This window comes from Thalia democratica, chromosome 5 (genome assembly GCF_965202585.1).
Source record: "Thalia democratica chromosome 5, ktThaDemo2.hap1.1, whole genome shotgun sequence".
Taxonomy (NCBI): Eukaryota; Metazoa; Chordata; class Thaliacea; order Salpida; family Salpidae; genus Thalia; species Thalia democratica.
The window spans coordinates 52,774,726-52,793,994 of record NC_139169.1 but is presented as its reverse complement, the minus strand read 5'-3'; the positions used below and the strand labels follow the sequence as shown (position 1 = coordinate 52,793,994).

General features: G+C 26.3%; 1 protein-coding gene across 1 annotated transcript in view; it reads right to left on the bottom strand.

Moving 5' to 3' along the window:
- The window catches only part of LOC145837146 (annexin-B12-like), a 46,611-nt gene that overhangs the window by 14,059 nt on the left and 13,283 nt on the right, over positions 1-19,269 (bottom strand). Inside the window, exons 3-10 of the mRNA XM_082944915.1 lie at positions 12,691-12,917; positions 9,338-9,536; positions 6,825-6,962; positions 6,315-6,409; positions 5,678-5,812; positions 5,203-5,352; positions 1,941-2,013; positions 1,620-1,717 (exon numbers count right to left, since the gene is read on the bottom strand). Of these exons, the coding sequence (XP_082801041.1) occupies positions 1,620-1,717; positions 1,941-2,013; positions 5,203-5,352; positions 5,678-5,812; positions 6,315-6,409; positions 6,825-6,962; positions 9,338-9,536; positions 12,691-12,917 (1,115 nt within the window). The remainder of the gene's footprint in view (positions 1-1,619; positions 1,718-1,940; positions 2,014-5,202; positions 5,353-5,677; positions 5,813-6,314; positions 6,410-6,824; positions 6,963-9,337; positions 9,537-12,690; positions 12,918-19,269) is intronic.

The window sequence follows — 19,269 nt, the reverse complement described above, 5'->3', positions numbered from 1 at the left end:
TAAGTGGGGAGAATTAGTTGTGATACCCACCTATATTATGCATGCTTGAATTACCCTTGATGTCAGGCTGAAACTGGCCCACTATGGCTTGTTGACTGTAATTTTGATTGTGATTTATTTTAGTATTACTATTAATGGTATATGGTATATAATCATTATGTGTGTCATGCATAAAACTAGCCATGGTATGATCTGTGTGAAAATGTTGAGGGTCTTTACAACTTATGCTAGTGTTTGGAAAGTTGTCTTTTTGTGTCAGATGTGACTTACTTTCCCCTACTATTGTTTGTACATTGTTAATATCATTTTTAGTAAATAACAAATTGTTCTGAGTTGTGATGACCAAATCTGAATTTGGTGAAAAACATGGATCAATTTGACTGGTATGGTAAGACCCACTTAAACTTATGTTAGGCTCATGTGTTTGACTGACCGAAAGGTCGTTATTCTTGTACCCGAGGACGCCAATGAAACCAGAGGAAGTTGGCATGCCAACTTCCAAGGGTTTGTTTAGAAGGGTAGGGGGGTCAATGGTTGACTCATGGCTAAGAGGTCTTTGGCTTTGAATGCGAGCACTCTTAGCCCGAGTTTGAATCCTAGTGTCTGGAAGACACTCTGGATTTGGACTGACCCGTGACATAGTTTAAATTTACTTTAACAAAAATTATTTAATAATATAAATTACAAAGCAGTTGGGATAAATTTATATACTAAAAACTTAATATAAACCAATTTGTAACAAAATATAAAAAAACTTAAAATGAATAAAGTAGTTAAAATTAGAAAAAAATTACAATAAAAAACTCAGGTATGATGAAATCAATAAAATTTTATAAACTGTTATAAAATTTTATACAACGTTAACAAAATTCAAGAAAATACTTAAATTTGTCTAAAAACAATTTAAGTATCTTGCTTATAAAAAAGTCAATAAAATTAGTCACTAGCACACAGGAAAAGGTGGATCTACTGGAAGACAATAAACTTCACTCCAATTCTTTCCTCAGAACTCAGACTACTCTCTCTAACAATGCCCCAAGCTCACAATAGTCATTTCTTTGAATGATGACTGTTGTTATAGCAACAATTTCAAACTTCTTGTACTATAACTTGTCAACATCTCATTTGTAGTTGTTTTTAGCTTCCCCAACAACAAAGTGTTTCCAATTAAAAAATAGAAAATTGTCATTAAATAATGTATCATTACAAAGTTATGGTTTTAAAACAAATTTTCTATTAGAATGCTTAATGCAAGCATATTTAAAGTTATAATATTTACAGGGTTGCCACTCGTTTTTTCAAAATTTTTTCAAGGTTTTTAAAAGTACACATTTTTGGGTCGATTTTTAGTTTAAAGTTAAGTTTTAGGTAAGAAACTGATTTAACTAGTATAAAAACATTAAAAAGATACTGTAAAGCTACTTTAAATATGTTTTTTAATAAAAAAATTTTGATGATGACAAAACTTTTTTATTTATATGATAGATTTTTTGAGTCAAATCGAAATTTTACTACTGAACATGTGAAAAATTTTAAAATTCGAGGTTTCCAGGTAAAGTGGCAACCCTGTATTAAAGATTTACTTTATAAACAACTTTTATAACACATTTAAAACTAACCTTTTGATAAGCTTGAAAAGTAGCTCTCAATTGAGCATGGCTTCTGCTTGCCATTACAAAATTGAAAGTTGATTCATCAGTTCCCCATTTCTTTTCCCCTTAAATGTACAACAAAGTTTCGTTATACTTTATGTGTGTCAGATTTGTAAACCATAAAATTAAGTTTAAAATTTTGTCTTTATATACATTAATAGGCTTTTCCAACTAAGGTTCAATGCGGTAAAAACAAAACTAGGGGTTTATAAATGTTTTAAATGTAAGCATTAAGTTTAGTCCCTTCAAAACGTCAACATTAATTATATTTTTAGCATACTTTTTTACCTGCTTGATACAATTTATTTGCGTCTTCTTCAGCTTTTCTTAGATCAACTGTTGGCGATTCATTTCTTGATGCCTGTTGTATTTTATATGTAAACAATACTTTTAATTCTAAGTAAATATTAATTCTGCTAACTTTATTTAGTTTAAGCTTTAACCACGTAATTTATATGGGAACGAGTCAAATATGCACTTAGACACTTTTGCACACAGGGTCATTTTTGCACGAGATTAAAAAAAATTATAAACACAAAAATAAATTATAAAAAATAAGTTATAGAATACAGACGGAGGGTAAGGGTTAGGGGTAACAGTGATATTAAAAATAAAAAGGAAAAAATTACAAATAGAAATTAAACATAATAAAAAATGAGAAAAAAAAAGTTACCGACCAAGGGTAAGGGGTAACAGTCAAATAAAAAAAGTAATAATCAATCAAATTAATTATAAAATTATAACTATAATCTTAAACTTTATTAAAAAGCACAAGAATTCAATTTACCATTTATAACTACACATATTTATTTTTCTGACACTAATGCAAAATATATTTCACATTGAGATAGTAATGTAAAAATTTATTCAAACCTCTCAAACTATGATAAAGTGAAATAAAAAATACGTAGATTTTGACGTACTTAACTTTATATAATACAGGATTTCCAAAATTTTTTGAGAATTTTTTTTCAGGTTTTAAAAATTAACGTTTTTAGGTTTATTTTTAGTTTAAAGTTAAGTTTAAGGTTAAAAACTGTGTTAAGTAGTATAACAACATTGAAAAGATATTGTCCAGCTACTTTTAATGTGTTTTTAAATAAAAATATTTTTGATGATGACAAAAGATATTTCGTGTCATACAAAAATTTTACTACTTAACATGTAAATTGTGTATAAAATTCTAGGTTTTTTAATGTTTTTTGTACAAAACTCAAGGTTTTTTTCAAAATTTATCAAATTCCAGGTTTTTTGACAACCGCGATAATTAAATTATTTATAATTCTCTTTTTAATTATTCAGAAAAAATCAAAATTTTAAGATTTAAATAACTTCCTTTTACAAAAAGAAATATGACTCATTGGTTTTTGACGTCACATACAATTAAATTAATGACTAAAACACTTAAATAAATATATATATATATATTGAATTTAGAAGTTATTATTTAAAAGTGTACTTATTGTTACTTACTTTTATCAAAACTAAACTGTTAATTTAAACTTTTTTAAATTAAAATTGTGATAAAGTTTTAGTAAAAATTAAGGAAATTTTCTAGTTGAAAAACTTATGCATGCCAACTTTACAATTTAAAATATTAAAAATTGCTTGTTCCTTTTAGGTTTAAAAACTTTATTTTACTACTCAACAGACATGAAATTTTTACTCTTTACACATACCGTTACATACCGTACAACGTTTTATTAAAATACAATTATTTTTTAACTTTTCAATTACAATTGCAAATTTTATTAACTTAGCAATAAAGAGATATTTTATGTAAGTACATTAAGTATAAACAAATAACAGTTTTTTAATTCTTAGTAAATGGCAACAATAAACCTTCTACTTTGATTATCAAAGTCAATTAGCTATACTTTCTTACAGTAAATACAAGCTTAACGTTTATCAATAACTTTTAACTTTGTATTCAATTTTATTAAAAGTATTAACACTTGTTTGCAATTTAGTTTTTTAAAACAACTATCTAATTATCAGATTTATCTCAAAAACGAGCTTGAAATATGAGTTTTTTTCTTAATAAGCCACATAGAAATCACTAGTTACATAGTGAATAAGAAATATGATACATAAATAAGAAGGTATTTAATTCTTCAAAAACAAATAAGATTACTTTTTAACTTAACATAAAATATTCTTACAGTTGACTATTTGCTTAAAAGTACATCTCATATAATTATATATAGAAATAGCAACAAAATAAAACCAAAAACAAACAAATCAAAAAATAAGTTAACTTGTACATGAGTTGTTTTTAAGAAAGGCTAACTAAAATTATTTAATTTTATTTGAAACGTCATGATGTGTTTTTTTGTGATTATTTAAAATTTTAGCTATGTGCTGTATATTGTTCTGATGAAATGTGTTAAACTTTGAAACTTAGTAATCAATACGAATATTAGTTATTTTCTGTATTATAAATAAATATATATAAATATAATATAAGTTGTGCTTCAACATGGGTAAAAAAAGGTGGGCAATTTTTTTATTTGGCGGGCAAGATTTACTGGAAAAATTTTTCGTGGAACGTTTAAGTATTTACAAAAAGTTATAATAAAAAAACAGAAAATAATTCGAAAAAAGTAAAACTGTAATGAGCATTATTTTTTTTTATAAATCAAAATTGTAAACACAGCTTAAAATAATTTTTATTAATAATCTTAAGTTGTTTTCCAGCTAAACAACAAGTCGCAGGCCGGAGATTTTTTGTACGTTGTCCGTCCCTAGTATAAAACCAAACTAAAATTTTTTCAAGTAGAAATGCTACAAATTTGCACAGAGCAGTATTATAAAACAAGTTGTACAATTACTTCAAAATCATTTTCAACCTTTTAAAAGTTAAAAAAAATAACAGCAAAGTTAATCAGCTAAAAATTCAATGATCTTTAAAGAAAGTCAATTAATATTAAAAAAATATTGCTCAACTTGAATTTGTATGTTTGAAAAAATATTAATAGTAAAATATACTTTGATAATGTAAAAAAGTACATACATAACCACTAACAACTAGTTATTAAATGAAAATTAAAGTTACTATTTTTATCTTAAATTGACTTAATAAAAAATTAAGTTTCATAACTTTATAATACATATTATATTTACTACTGTTTAATAAATAATAAACTTCACCACATAATCAACAACAGCAGCATCCGAAACAACCAACGACCGATTTCGTCTCATCAGGCAGACTATATGACTATGCCTGAATACCCCAAATAAAAACGAAACCGATCGTAGGTTGTCTCAGATGCTGGTGTTGTTGATCGTGTTGTGAAGTTTAATATTGATGTAAAAAACAAATCAGTTTTACTCTGGTTGTCATAAATACTCTATAAAAATAGAACAACAAAAAATTTAATATAATTTTCTTTAAAATAAAAATACAAAAGTATATATTTACCGACCTTATGGTAAACTTGTATTAAGCAATATGCTTACCACACTACTTAATATTGTATATTTTAGAGATATTTGGAAATCTAGGACTTATTATTTATTATGTTTTATTTTAGCTATTAAAACAAACATTGTTAAGAGACACAAGCAATCTTCTAAAATGTCCACTAGTTTCACTTTGAAGCTCTTTTTCTAGTACTTTTTTGTAGTTCTTTTTGTAAACTTCTCTAATTTCCTTTATTTCAGCATTACTTCGCGATGCCAAGATTTCAATAAGAGTCTGTAAAAATACATTTTATCTTTAAAACTTTTAGATGTTTGATTTAGAATAGAACTTATAAATTTCATTCAGAAATCAAGATGTTTTAGTAAACTTGAAGTTATATCGATTGCTACAAATTTTATAATATATAAAACTATTTTTAAAATCATTATTGTTGAAATACTAAATACTAAAAATTTGGCAAAACTTATACAGATAAATTAAAAAAAAAATTAAGTCAGCTGACATTTCTTATAAATCAAACAAACTAAATCATAGTCATTAATACATATAATATTTAAAAAAACTAAAATTTAAATGTTTAAAAATTAAGTCCACTTACAGCTTCGTCAGTACCAGCTCCGGACATAGCTTTGTAAAGACAATAACAATCGAAATCAGCAGATTTCATCATCAGACCAAGTACCAACCTCTCATAATTACCTCCTATTTCTGATTTCAACTCCTTAACCAGGTCCTACGTAAAACTTTCTTTAAATTAAAAGTGTGATAAATAAGTAAAGAAGCTTAAATAAATAATAAATAGATAAATGTTTTTTGTAAAATTTTTCCAGGTTTTTAAATTACACGCTTTAGTATCTTTTTTTAGTTTAAAAACAAGTTTAAGGTTAAAAACTGTGTTAAGGAGAATAACGAAATTGAAAAGATATCGTACAGCTTCTTTAAATGTATTTTTGATAAAAATGTTTTAAAATGATGACAAAAATATTTTCTATATAAGATAGATTTTTAGTGTCAAATCAAAATTTTACTACTTACAATTAAAATTTCTCAAATTTCAGGTTTTTTGTCAACCTTGATAGTACAAATAATTTTATTTTTAAATAAGCATGAAATACAAATAATACTTAATTGAAGCTTATTTTTATTTGAAATTTGTCTATGCAGTTATTTAGTCATAAGAATAAAAAGTAATGCGATTACTTGACAATTAAAAAAAATAGTAAAATAAAATTTACTTTTCCATATGCTTGTTTAAAAATAGTGAGAATTTGTTGTCTTTGTTTGTTAGTTCTGTAACCAAGAACACTTGTTATAGCCTTTTCGTCAGTTCCTGTTGAACATAAAACATAATGAACAATAAACTATACAAAAAGTGCATGTAAAAGCTAAACTAAAAGTATCAAATGTTTGTAGAAGATTTCTTATACTTATATATTATTATGTAAAAAAACATTAACTTATAAAAAAATAAAACTAACCTTTATTTTTTTCAAAACCTCGTTAACATTTTAATGTGATTAAAAATGAGGCTGTTTGTCACTATATTTATTTTCAAAACTTCAGTGCAATATAATCAAAACTGAGCATATAAAAAGGAATTATGGAAAAAAATTGTTGAAAATTCGAATTAAATTTTTTTATGGAGTGTCTCACTTAGTTATCAATTTTTTTTTTCTTATACTTTAGAGTTTTAGACAATACTTTAGTTCTTTTTTGTTACTTATAAATTTGAAAAGCAAACAAACCAAGCCCCTTCATAGCTTTTCTGAGTATTTGTGCATCATGTTCTGCATTAAAGTTAGCAACTGGTTTTATACTACCATGATACTTAATCTGCATTGTTGACATTTTTGTTGATAGTTTGCCTAATTTGCTATCGTATCCTGCATAATGTATTTTCGATAGTTTTTACGAATTACATAAAAAAAATAATAAAACAATAAACTCAAATTTATTAACTTTTACAGATTGTGAGTTTGCAAGGAAAAAAAATTAAAACAAAGTAAACTTGAATTTCTTAGCGAGAAAACTAAACTAAAATAAAAAACTCCGGAACTCTTAAAATGATTTTGGCTTTAGAATAACTAATTAAATTATTTAAGATGTTAAAATGGTTAAATATCTAAGCTCTTGAGTTACCTAAACACCCAGTATTTTATATTTTCATTTAGTTTATATTTCATAAACATCGAACAAAGTTAAAAAAACAATTATACTATAAAAATTATAATTTTTTAGTTATTTTAAACTCTTAATATAGTTTAACAACAACTAGTGCCTTTATTTACTGAACTCAAGAAAGTATTTTAAAAGAAAACTATGTTGCTCTTTTTTTCATTAACAATTTCTAAACTTAATATTTAAAACAAAAGAATATTTTGAATTGAATGAATTCGTGAAATTAATTATTCTAAATTTAAGAAAAACAAACTAACAACTTTAAAACCAATGTTTAAATCTAAGTATAACGAACAATAGTATGACAAATTAATAAAATATTAAGTAATATAACTATGAATAACACATTAAAGGACATTAAAATGATAATTGAAGAATTTAACTTAATAATGAAAAGTTAATCAATTGAAATACTGCAATGAAACCTAACTATTTTTTACATATTTCGATTTGTGTATAAAAACTTATAAATAGTTAACAAAACGAAATAGTAGAAAATACAAAAAAACAGTATAATTCTAAAATAAACTATATATAAATTCAGAGTATAACAAAAATTAACAAAAAAGCTATTTTAATTTTAAGAGAAGAGAATACTACTTTGAAAAAAGTTACGTTTAACTGTTTTAGCTCTTAAAATAGAATAAACATTGTTTAATGATTGATCACAATTTTGTTTATCCAAGCAACTATAAAGAAACAACCAATAACATTAACAAAAAAATTAAACAAACACCTTTTGTTATGAATTTACAGTTGTTAAGTTCTTATTAACGATATATGTTGGGAAAATATTTTTTTTAAGTTTGTGTACTGTGTAGTCTACTGCTTTATCGACAAATTATTTCAAATTTTAATTTAATTTAGTTTTTCTTGCTTCTATACTTAATATAAAATAATCTTTAACATTTAAAAGTTATTATCATAATAAGTAAACAACGAGCTCTAAAAGAAATAAGAAAATTGTAAAAATTTAACTTACACCTAATAAAATGTAAAACAGCATTTACACACAGATCAGGCACACATTGAAACTGATATTACACTAAAGTTGCATGGCTTTTAAATCTTTTAAACGTCAATTAATACTAATCAAGGAATTTATAAAACATTTATAATGACTCATGTTGTTTAATTTTTAAGATATACAAGAATCTTAACGTTAATACATCGTAAATTTCTGTCGTTTAAGTGAAAAAAAATGCTATTCTTTAAAAGTACTTATCAAATATCAATGCTTATCACTAAATTTTAGACTAAAATTTATTTCAATAAGTTATAAATTACATTAAATATAAAAACTAATAAATAAAAAAAAAAAAAAGATTAACTAATCAAGTATATGCGATAAAAAACGTTTTTCAATTAAAATCAAATCAAAGGTGGCGAGTTATATTTAGTTTTTGTACTTTTATAGAAAATTGCATAAGTAGAAATGTGCATATCTGACCACTTCTCAGAAAAATGTGTATCCTGATTCATATTTTAGTGCCTGACTGTACTTTCTTTAATGTTTTCGTTGAAAAATTCAAAATTATCATCAAACAAGCTTAAGTTGATAAGATTTAAAAAAAGTTTTTTTTAAGAAGTTTGTGATAAACCTTTAAGTGTTAGATAAAACGACTAAACACTAACTTTATTTCTTCTTGCTTCTTTACTTAATATAAAATAATCTAACATTTAAAGTAGTATTAAAGTTGAAGTATGATTAAGATTTTGTAAACCAAAAGACTTTAATTTCAATAGTCTAATTTTTTTTAAATGTCAGCAGCTAAGTTGTATTAAAAGTGCAATGCAAAAGTAACGCTCTGTGGGTATTTGATACCTACCCGTTTTAGTTTGTCTTTTTAAAAAGTATCTATAGAACTGATCCGCTATTTAGCAAGTTACTTTGAATTTTTAAAACCAGTAAAAAGCAACTGATACCTAATAAAAATACGTTTTAATTCTCTATGGCATTAAAAGAGTGTGTTCATTGAAATCACTGTGCTTAACTGACGAAAACTCAGCCTTGATTTGATTATTAATGAGTAAAAATTTATAAAAACAATACTTGTATAAACTAAATATGAAAATCAACCTGATGCATGTGCTGAGTATTGTTGATTTGGAGCCCTGCCACCGTAACCAGGTGCAGAAGAAGCCTGACCGTATTGTGAGGGCATTACATAAACTTTTGGTGGTTGCTGCATACCTACTGGTTGTCCATACCCTGTTTGTGGCTGTTGTATTGGGACGTAACCACTTTGTCCTACAACTGCTCCTCCAAAAGGTGAAGTCTGGGATTTTATATGATGTATGTGAACAATATTAATTTTCCGAAATAATAAATGTTTTTTTGGAAATAAATTGACATTTATATTTAGTATATTTTGAGAAAAAATAAAAGGTATACTACATACTAAAGTTTTTTTTTCAGTTGTCAAAGGATATAACTTTTTAATCTATTATTCATGAAAAAAATTAAAAATATTAAGAATGACTGAAAAACCTAAGATATTTTAGTCAAGAAATAATAAAAGACTTGTTTTCAGCTTACACACGAAACAACTAGATTTAACATCAAGTTGAAAACATAATTTAATGCTTAATAATAAGTTCGGTTTTAAATAAACTTAAAAATTATTAAAAAATATATATTTCTACAAATATAAATTTAAATTCTTCAAACTTTTAAAGTATTTTTTTACTAAAGTATTTTCAAAATCCACAGGGTGTTTTAGGAAATTAAGATTACAAATTGAGACTTTTAAAGAAATTGTAGTATTTTCTAAATTTTATTCAATACCAGCGTGTGAGCGTTTAAAAACTTTAAAAGGAATGTTATCTGTAGAATCAAAGTCTCTAGCTCAAAAAATAAATAAACTTTTACAGGGTTTGTAAGCAAAATTTTTAAAATTTAGGCTGAGATTTTACCTAACCTGTGTTGGTTGGCTTCCAGTAGGGCTTATTACCAGATATAACAATAAAACCTATTAGATTAATTCTAATTGCGTAATGTATTAGTAAAAAAACTTCATAGCACACTGTTTCTAAATCAAAATATGAACATAATTTAAAATGGCTCCCAGAAAATATTATAAAAGTTTTAGTTTTCGAAACTTGAGCTTGAACTGTTATTTAAGAGCTACAGACATGTTTAACATCTTATTTTCAAAGTGTTAGCTCACCTGAGCTTAATATTTTAAATAATTTTAACTACAGGGACACTTATACACTCACTTAATTATGCATTCAAGAATTTCTTGCAAAGATGTGAGTATATTTATTAGAAAGGTAAATTTCTGATAAGGAAGTTATAATATCTAATCAATTAAAAAAACGTTAAACTCTTTTAAGAAATTCAGAAACTTTCTAGCATTTGTTTACATGCACTTACTTTTTGCAAATATTGCATTAATATTAACTAAATTAAGGCTACAAAAACTAATGCTTTTTTTTTTTTAATTCACAACTTATATAAACTCCAAAAATATTCTCAAATTTTCAAGCATTTGAACTGAAAAAAAAAACTGACATTGAAAAATAAACAACCATTGAACTGATAAAAACTGAAATTTAGAAAATTTTCAAGAATTTGAACTGACAAAAACTGACATTTTGTTAACTTTTCTAAACTAACTGTTTTAGCCTGACGAACTCTGCTTTTAGTGTTATCTAAACTTCTTAAAAATCTAACAGTTAAAAAGGATACACCTTTGTTATGAGAACTTTTTACAAAACTAACTTTATCTTAATAGCTTTTTAAACAGTTTTGCAAAAAGTGACTTTGACAGTGAACATATGCCATACTTTATTCTATAACTTTTAGAAAGATGTTATTAACAACTAAATATATCTATAAAAAAAAAGATTCTTATATAAGTTTTCGTACAACAGTTGAAAAATAAATAGATAAATTTGCTTATTTTAAGAAGTTAGTATTTTTTGCAATGCGTATCAATCGAAATTTGACTTTTGATTGTATTTTAGTTAATAAAGATAGCTGCGCAATTCTATAATCTAAATTAACTTTCGACTGTAAATAAGTTTCCGTACTTTTTTGCTGAGACAATTCTTACCTAATCTCTTTGTAATAACTTGGAAAGTTGTTGTTTACCAGTACAAGTTCATTTCTAGTCAGGAAATAGTATTCAATTGCTTCATCCAACAAGTAATTTATCAATGTAATGGTTGTAAATTTGTATTAATGTTGTCAACAGAAATGTTAGCTTTTTTTTAATTTACTTCTTGTAGTTTAGACGTTTTGTGCACTTTATTTAACTTTAAAAAGAATTCCAACTTTAAGTTTAATTAAGTCTTATAACTGTTTAATAACTAAAGATAAGGATCAAATTAAATCAGTAAATATAATCAACTAAAGTTGCTTTTGCCAAAGAATACTGACGCATTATACCATTAAATAGACAGCCAAACCCAAACAAACGTTATCAAAGATGACAAACTTATCAGGATGAAAACTAATAGTTTATACTTATTACCATACAGGAGTAAATGTTAGTTTTGTTTTAAAAGTCATAAATTCTTACAAACTTAATTTAATTAAACAATTTTAAAATACTTAAATTTCTAATGCTTAAACCAAGAGTTACTTGAAAAAATTTAAAATGCATTAAAATCTGCATCAGAGGATCTTAAAATATTTAGAATATAGGAGATATGGTAGAATTTATTGTTTAGATTATGGGGGGGGGGGGGGGGTAGAGCATTTATTTTGACCTAAGTTGTTTCCGCGCGCTTGTTTGCGTGTACTGATTTAATGTGAAAGCATAGAGAATTTTTATTTTGACATAACGTTTGACTCAAACTCTAAAATAAATGCAGATCAAAATATGAACACTAAACAAAATATTAAATTTAAACAACAACTTTATGCTATAAAATATGGGAACAGGTCACTTTTGCACGAGCGTAACTTTAGCACGAGGGGACACTTTTGCACGCAGGGTGACTTTTGCACGAGTGGACACTTTTGAACGGCGACTCTTTTGCACGAGCGTCATTTTAGCACGAGGGGACACTTTTGCGCGGCGTCACTTTTGTACGGAGGGTCACTTTTGCACGAAGAGTCATTTTTGCACGAGAGTAAAAAAATATTTAAAATAGAAAGAAAATTAAGTTATTAAAATAAAAAATTAAGATAACATTTTTTTTTAAATAACAAAAAAAAAAGGTTACCGACCGAGGGTAAGGGTTAGTGGTAAAAGTGAGAATAAAAAAAAAAATTGAAAATAAAATAAAAACTAAACAAAAATAATAATTAAACGAACAAAAAAACAATTGTCGGAATTTAAATTGTCATGTAACCATTGGGAACGATTCAACATTTTTATTTAGTGATCAATAATAGATTTTACATACTTGATGTAAATTTTGATTGAGCACAAAACTTTATCAGTATAATAAATTTTTCAATTTGAGACATTCTCAAACCTGAAGTTGATTATACTGAGCAGGTGATGGTGCTGACGAATATCCTGACTGCTGGTAACCTGGTTGTTGTGGTGGATATGCAGCATTTTGAGGTGGATAAGCTGAAGCATTTTGAGGTGGATAAGCTGATGGATTTTGAGGTGGGTAAGCTGATGGATTTGGAGGTGGGTAAGCTGATGAAAACTCTCCATAGTTTTGTGATTGAGGTTGGTTCAATGTTTCAAAACCTAGTAAATGAAAGTCAGTAAAACATAATTTTTAAATATTAACGAAATTTTATAATACATGAATTATTAACTTTTTTTAAAACTTTTATTTAGCTGTACAATTACATAACTTTATTTTTGGTATGATCTCATTTTAAAAGTTTTAACTTAAAAAAAATTAACTCAGTGATTTTCAACATCTCGAAAAAAATATGCTGCTTAGTTGATATTTTAGACATATCTCAAAAAAAAAAGGCTTGTATATACAGTGCTTATTCACTTATCCGAACACGTTGGGCAAGATTATTCTTTAATCATTTCCGGATAACCAAAATTCCAGATAAGTACAAAAAATCAATTTTTTCATATAATAATATAACTGCTGAATATAATGCAATGCATAATAAAAGTGTTATGGTGAAAACAAATACATAGTAATTGTGAGTAACATATAATAAAATGTAATAAATAACAAAAGCTAAATACAGTTGTGTTGTGGTATTTTTCTTAGGTGGTGCGGAAAATTAAAAAAAAAATGCTGAGTTGCCTCTGCTTGGGCTGCCTTTGCTGAAATTGCCTCTGCTCTGCTTAGCTTTGTTTTCATTTTTTGTTTACAATAGCTTGTGGAAAGATACTTAAGCCTGTACTGTTCTAGGGAATTTTCAACTTAGCTTACTTACCATAAGATATTAATTTTGCTGTAATTATTGAAGAAATTTTGCTTTTGAGCTTATTTGCAACATTGTAGTAAGCAAAATGGTCCTTGTCTAAATTGGAGTTTTATAAGAGATTTTGTTCTAAAAAATAAATAAAACAATATATATACTTATTTTTTCTTACAAAATTTAAAGGTGGTGCAATTGCGGCAGTGCAATACCCAATGCAACACCCCTGGTTGTGTACCCATAGCTAGTGGTAAGAACCGGTGTGTAGTTTGTGTTTAAAAGAAGCTGCTGTCATTGTATATTGGTTGAACGAAAATTTGTTTAAAAAATTGAAGCAAATTTGTATGGTTTTGTTAGCACATCAAAAAATTTTCAAAATCTAAAAACCAAGACTTTATTTGAGGTAGATTTTGGTTGTTACTTAAAGCAAAACTAAGTTTTCGCATAATTAGTCCTGGACAAAATTTAAAACTAAGTTTTAATTTGTTTAGCTTTTGTATAATTTGTTCATTCCTAAAAGGCATAGGAGGGTTGCTTTTTTTACAATAATTAACATTGCTTCTTATTTATAAACTTTAAGTATATATACTATAAGGTACTTTTAAGGGAAAAAATTCAATTAATTTTGGAAATGCAACCAGTTAAAACAAAAATCCAACACAACCGCATGGATCAAAAACTTTCAAGGCCAGTATTCTTTTAAAGTATTCTATTTTTTTAGGAATTTTTCTTTTTAATATTACAAACAACTTGTAGGAAAAGATCTTTTTTTAATCTTAAAAAATTTATGAAAAAAAAACAAGAATTTTTGTTTATTTTTTTTTCATAACAATTTTTTTTTAATTAAAAAATTGTTTCCTACAAGTTGCTTAAATTTATTAAAGATTACTCAGAAAAGTTTGAATATAATTGCTCAAATAAAGGAGGGGATGGATTTTTAGTAAAATAGTCTACATTTGCTTGTTACATGACAATTCAAATTCTTTAACAAATATTTAAAAGACCATATCTTAAAAAGTTATAGACATTTGAAGATTATAAAAAACACATATGTAGGTCTTATTTTTATCTACAAGCTATTTATACTTTTTTTTGCAGAATTTCAAATAGTTTTTTTAGATATGGCAAAAATAAGTTTTAAAATATAAATAAAAACAAATTATACAGTAATCTTCCTTTATTGTACCAACACATGTTTCTGTGCGTTAACTAATCAATACACTTCAACTGGGTTCTGTAAAAAAATATTTACTGTAATGAGAGAATAGAAGCATAGAATAAAGTAGGTGTATACATGTTTATTCTATGCTTCTATTCTCTCATTACAGTAATTATTTTTTTACAGAACCCAGTTGAAGTGTGCTGATTAGTTAACACACAGAAACATAAGTTGGTACAATAAAGGAAGATTACTGTATAATTTGTTTTTATTTATGTTCCAGTGAAGTTACTTCACTAGGATCTTTTGTTAACAAACGATTAAACCTATATTTTTGAACAGTTTTAAAATATACTAATTGTTAGTAATTTTTAAATATCTTGAAAACAATTAGAATTTGCAATAAGAAAAAATGGATTGTCGATACAAGGTTGACAAACATTTTTTGTAAATTTCTTCCAGGTTTTATAAATATATTCAAGATTAAAAAAACAAGTTTTTTTATCCATTCTTAGTACAAAATTAAGGACATAGAAGGGAGGTCCAGCTTAATTTTTAAAAGTTGATCTTATTTTATAGAGTTTTATCTGAGCTATTAGACATTTTTAACTGCTTGAAAAAATTCAAAGTAATTTTTGAGGTATATGCGATCAAAGTTGGTGACCTCAAAAGGTTCCTTATGGAAGGCTCAAACTAAAAATGCAAAAAAAAGACAATTGCATTAAGAATCTATCTTCTCCTTCATTTTTTAATCAATCTTCTTCAAATTTCCACAGAAAGTCTATCATTTAATATTAAAAAGATTTGATACAAGATTTTTTTTTAATTTTTTAAAATAAATTTTTACTAAAAAAACTACCAATTTTTTTGTTCTTTTAATCATAAATTTCTATTTTTTGATATTTTTAAATCGCAACATTAAAAGTCTTTTAAAGTAGACTTTCTGGATTTTCAACTAAATAAGTTTTTATTTAACTTATCAAAAGTTAAATAAAATTTTTTGATTCTATAAAAAATGGCTTGTACTTTGTACTTGGAAGCAATCATATGAGAGCAAATGTTATTTCAAATTTTAAAAAATGTTGGACCCCCATGCCCTTAAACTTAAGTTAAAGAAACTGTTTTAGATTGTATAAGAACATTGAAAACAAACTGTAAAGCTACTTTAAATGTGTTTAAAAAAAATTAATGATATAGTTTTTAATTATTATCGTTTTGATAGAATATTTTATCTAATCAAAATTGCTTTACTTTACATGTGAAAATAGTTTATAACTCCTAGTTTTTTAAGGTTTTTTATTGATTTTTGTTCTAAATTTGAGGTTTTTTCTAAAATTTCTAAAATTCTTTTTTTTTTCAGTTTTTTTACCTAAATTGTGAAATTCCAGGTTTTTCCAGGATTCCAGGGCTATTGGCAACCCTGTTGATATCAATAAGACCTACATACATTTTTTTCTAAAATACATAACTTTTAAAGTTGTGGCTCTTTAAACAATTTTTTAAGAACTCTTACTGTCTGAACTTAAAAATTAATGCACCAATGTCTGCCTTTTTAGCTTGCGCCTCCTATAAAGAACCTATACAAATTACTAACTTTAAAAGCTTATATATCAAAAGTTACTTTAAATGTCAATGAGAGGTGAAGGTTCATTGATATATTTACAATGTAAAAAATAAGATCAATATTCAAAATAAAAGTTTTACCCCCTCCCTTATGCACTTAATTGTATACTTAGTGTAAGTTTTTAACTCACTTAGCATAGCTTATGATTGTGGCAAAAAGACCATGAAACATATACATTTTTTTGAATTTTTCAATTTGAAAAAAGTTATCTAAAGGTCCTTGCAAGCGGACTCAGTAAAAATTAATGCAGTTAATCAAATCTTTACAATATACAATATATATACAAATATCTTTACAAATATACAATATATATATATATAGAAATAATAAAATAAATAAAAACAAATTATACAGTAATCTTCCTTCAACTACCAACATATGTTTCTGTGTGTTAACAAATCAACACACTTCAACTGGGTTCTCTAAAAAAATATCAATCATTACAAACATTCAATATATAATATACATGTTACATCGAGTTTCTGTGACTTTTATTGCCTTCACTGTCGTTAAGTTTTATTAAATTTTATTGATTCACTAACTAATGGTTAATGTTTTATTTTTGTTCAAAATAGATTACATAAAAACTAAATTAATATTCTTTGCAATATAAATTAAATAGTTTAAATAACCTCATTTACAATGTGACGTAATTATTAGTTGTAATGATGTATTTTTCATTAGTTAACAACAATAAAATTTGAATCAGTTATCTTTCCCATTAAGGTGAGTTGTTTGTTAATATTATGATTTGTTGTTTTGTTGTGTAATTTAGTTTACTTTACTTATTTTAGACTTAATAATCACAAAAATTATATAGTTTTATAACAGTCAGATTTAATATTAAGTATTTTACCTATGAATAACTATTATCTGTAGAAAATATCTTATTTTAATGAAAACATGTATACACCTACTTTATTCCATGCTTCTATTCTCTCATTACAGTAATTATTTTTTTACAGAACCCACTTGAAGTGTGTTGATTCGTTAACACACAGAAACATATGTTGGTTTTCAGGTATGCCAATCATAAAAAATCTTTTAAAGGCGGCATTTATGAAAATGACACTGAACTTTCGAAGTATGTTTGTGGCTTAAAGCGCAGCGGCATTGACTACGAAATATCCTGGGAAGTTATAAAAAGAGCACAGCCTATAGCCGACGGCAATAGCCCAATATGTAGGCTGTGTCTCAAAGAAGCATCAGCCGTTGTATATGCACTGAAAGACAAGAGATGTTTAAACAAAAGAAGCGAGTTTGTATCGTCTTGTAGACATATAAAAAAGTCGCTTTTAAAGTTTAACAAGTTTTAATTTCATCTTAAAATAACCTAAATTTCAATTTGCATCTTAATTTTATCTTTATCTCTTTCAATTATCTGTCCTAATATATAGTTACTCACTGAAGTTATATGAATTTTTGCTAGTTTATTGTCTGTTGGTAGATTAATTTATGCACAAGCCGTTTTGCATGAATTTTGATAGTTTCAAAATTACGTCATAATCTATTTATGCAAAAAATTTTTTACTTTCATTAGTGATTTTGTTTTGTGCTTTATTTTAAACTTGTTTTAAAGCTGATGAGTGAATAGTCACGAAACTCGAGTCCTTTGAGTTTTGCATCTTTAAATAAACCTTTTTATTAATAAAGCCCTCAAGGTGGGCTCAGTGTGAAAAATTTAATTTATTAAGTTAAATAACTAAATTCTATCATTGCTCCTATTTATAGTTGAGCACAGTAAACTTTTATAAATTCTAAATTGATCAAAAAAGATGTCAAACTTTAAGAAGTTTGAAATTAAGCATTCGACGAAAAATATCCCAAATGCAAGTGAATCAGTATACAAAGAAGCCCTTATACAAAAAACACAACATCTTGTTAGGCGTATGAGGTGGAAGGCAAAGTTTTTCGAAGAAGAAGATGTGTCAACAGAAGATCATGACAACTACGGCTTCAAAACCACACGTACACCAAAGCCGATAGAACATCTGCAGGCTTTTGAAGAAGATCTAATCAGAATGGTGCAAAACGTGGAATTCAGAAAAACAAGAAGCCAATTCCAGACGGACCTATTAAAAATTGTGCGGGATATAGGTAAGTGCAAAAATTTGATTGTACCTTCAGACAAAACTGCAAACTTTTATGAAATTTCAGTGAGTGAATATAAAAAATTATTAATTAACAACATTACTAAAGACTATGTAAAATGTAATAAAACAACTTTAAATGAAATAAACTTAGAAGCTAAAAATTTAACAAAAACACTTAAAATACACAACAGAATAAAAAACTACCGTTAAAAAGTGCATATATAACGGTTAAAGACCACAAAGAGAATTTTTTAACACACCCTAAATGTAGATTGATTAACCCCACTAAGTCTGATGTAGGACGTATATGTAAGGTCAAAATCGACCGCATCAACAAAGCTGTGCGTCTGAAATCCAAACTTATGCAGTGGACCAACACAGACCAAGTCTTAAGTTGGTTTATTGGATTGGAAGAACAGAAGTACAGCTTTTTCAAGTTCGATGTGGTCGATTATTATCCTTCTATTAGTGAAGAGTTGGTGATTAAATCACTGAACTTTGCTAGTAATTACATTAGCGTACCTGCCGAGGACTTAAGTCTGATAAGAAATGCCTGCAAATCGGTACTCTGCGAACAAGGAGCTCTGTGGCGTAGAAAGGGAGTAAACACCACCAACTCACTTTTTGACGTAGCACAGGGATCTTACATGGGCGCAGAACTATGCGAACTTGTTGGACTTTTCTTGTTAGACGGTTTAAAAGATATATTTGGTTTAAATAGAGTTGGGCTATACAGAGACGATGGTCTAGCTGTATTGCCCAACTCTTCTGGCTTTAAAGTTGAGAAGCTAAAAAAACAAACCCATGCCTTCTTCAAATCTATGGGGTTGAG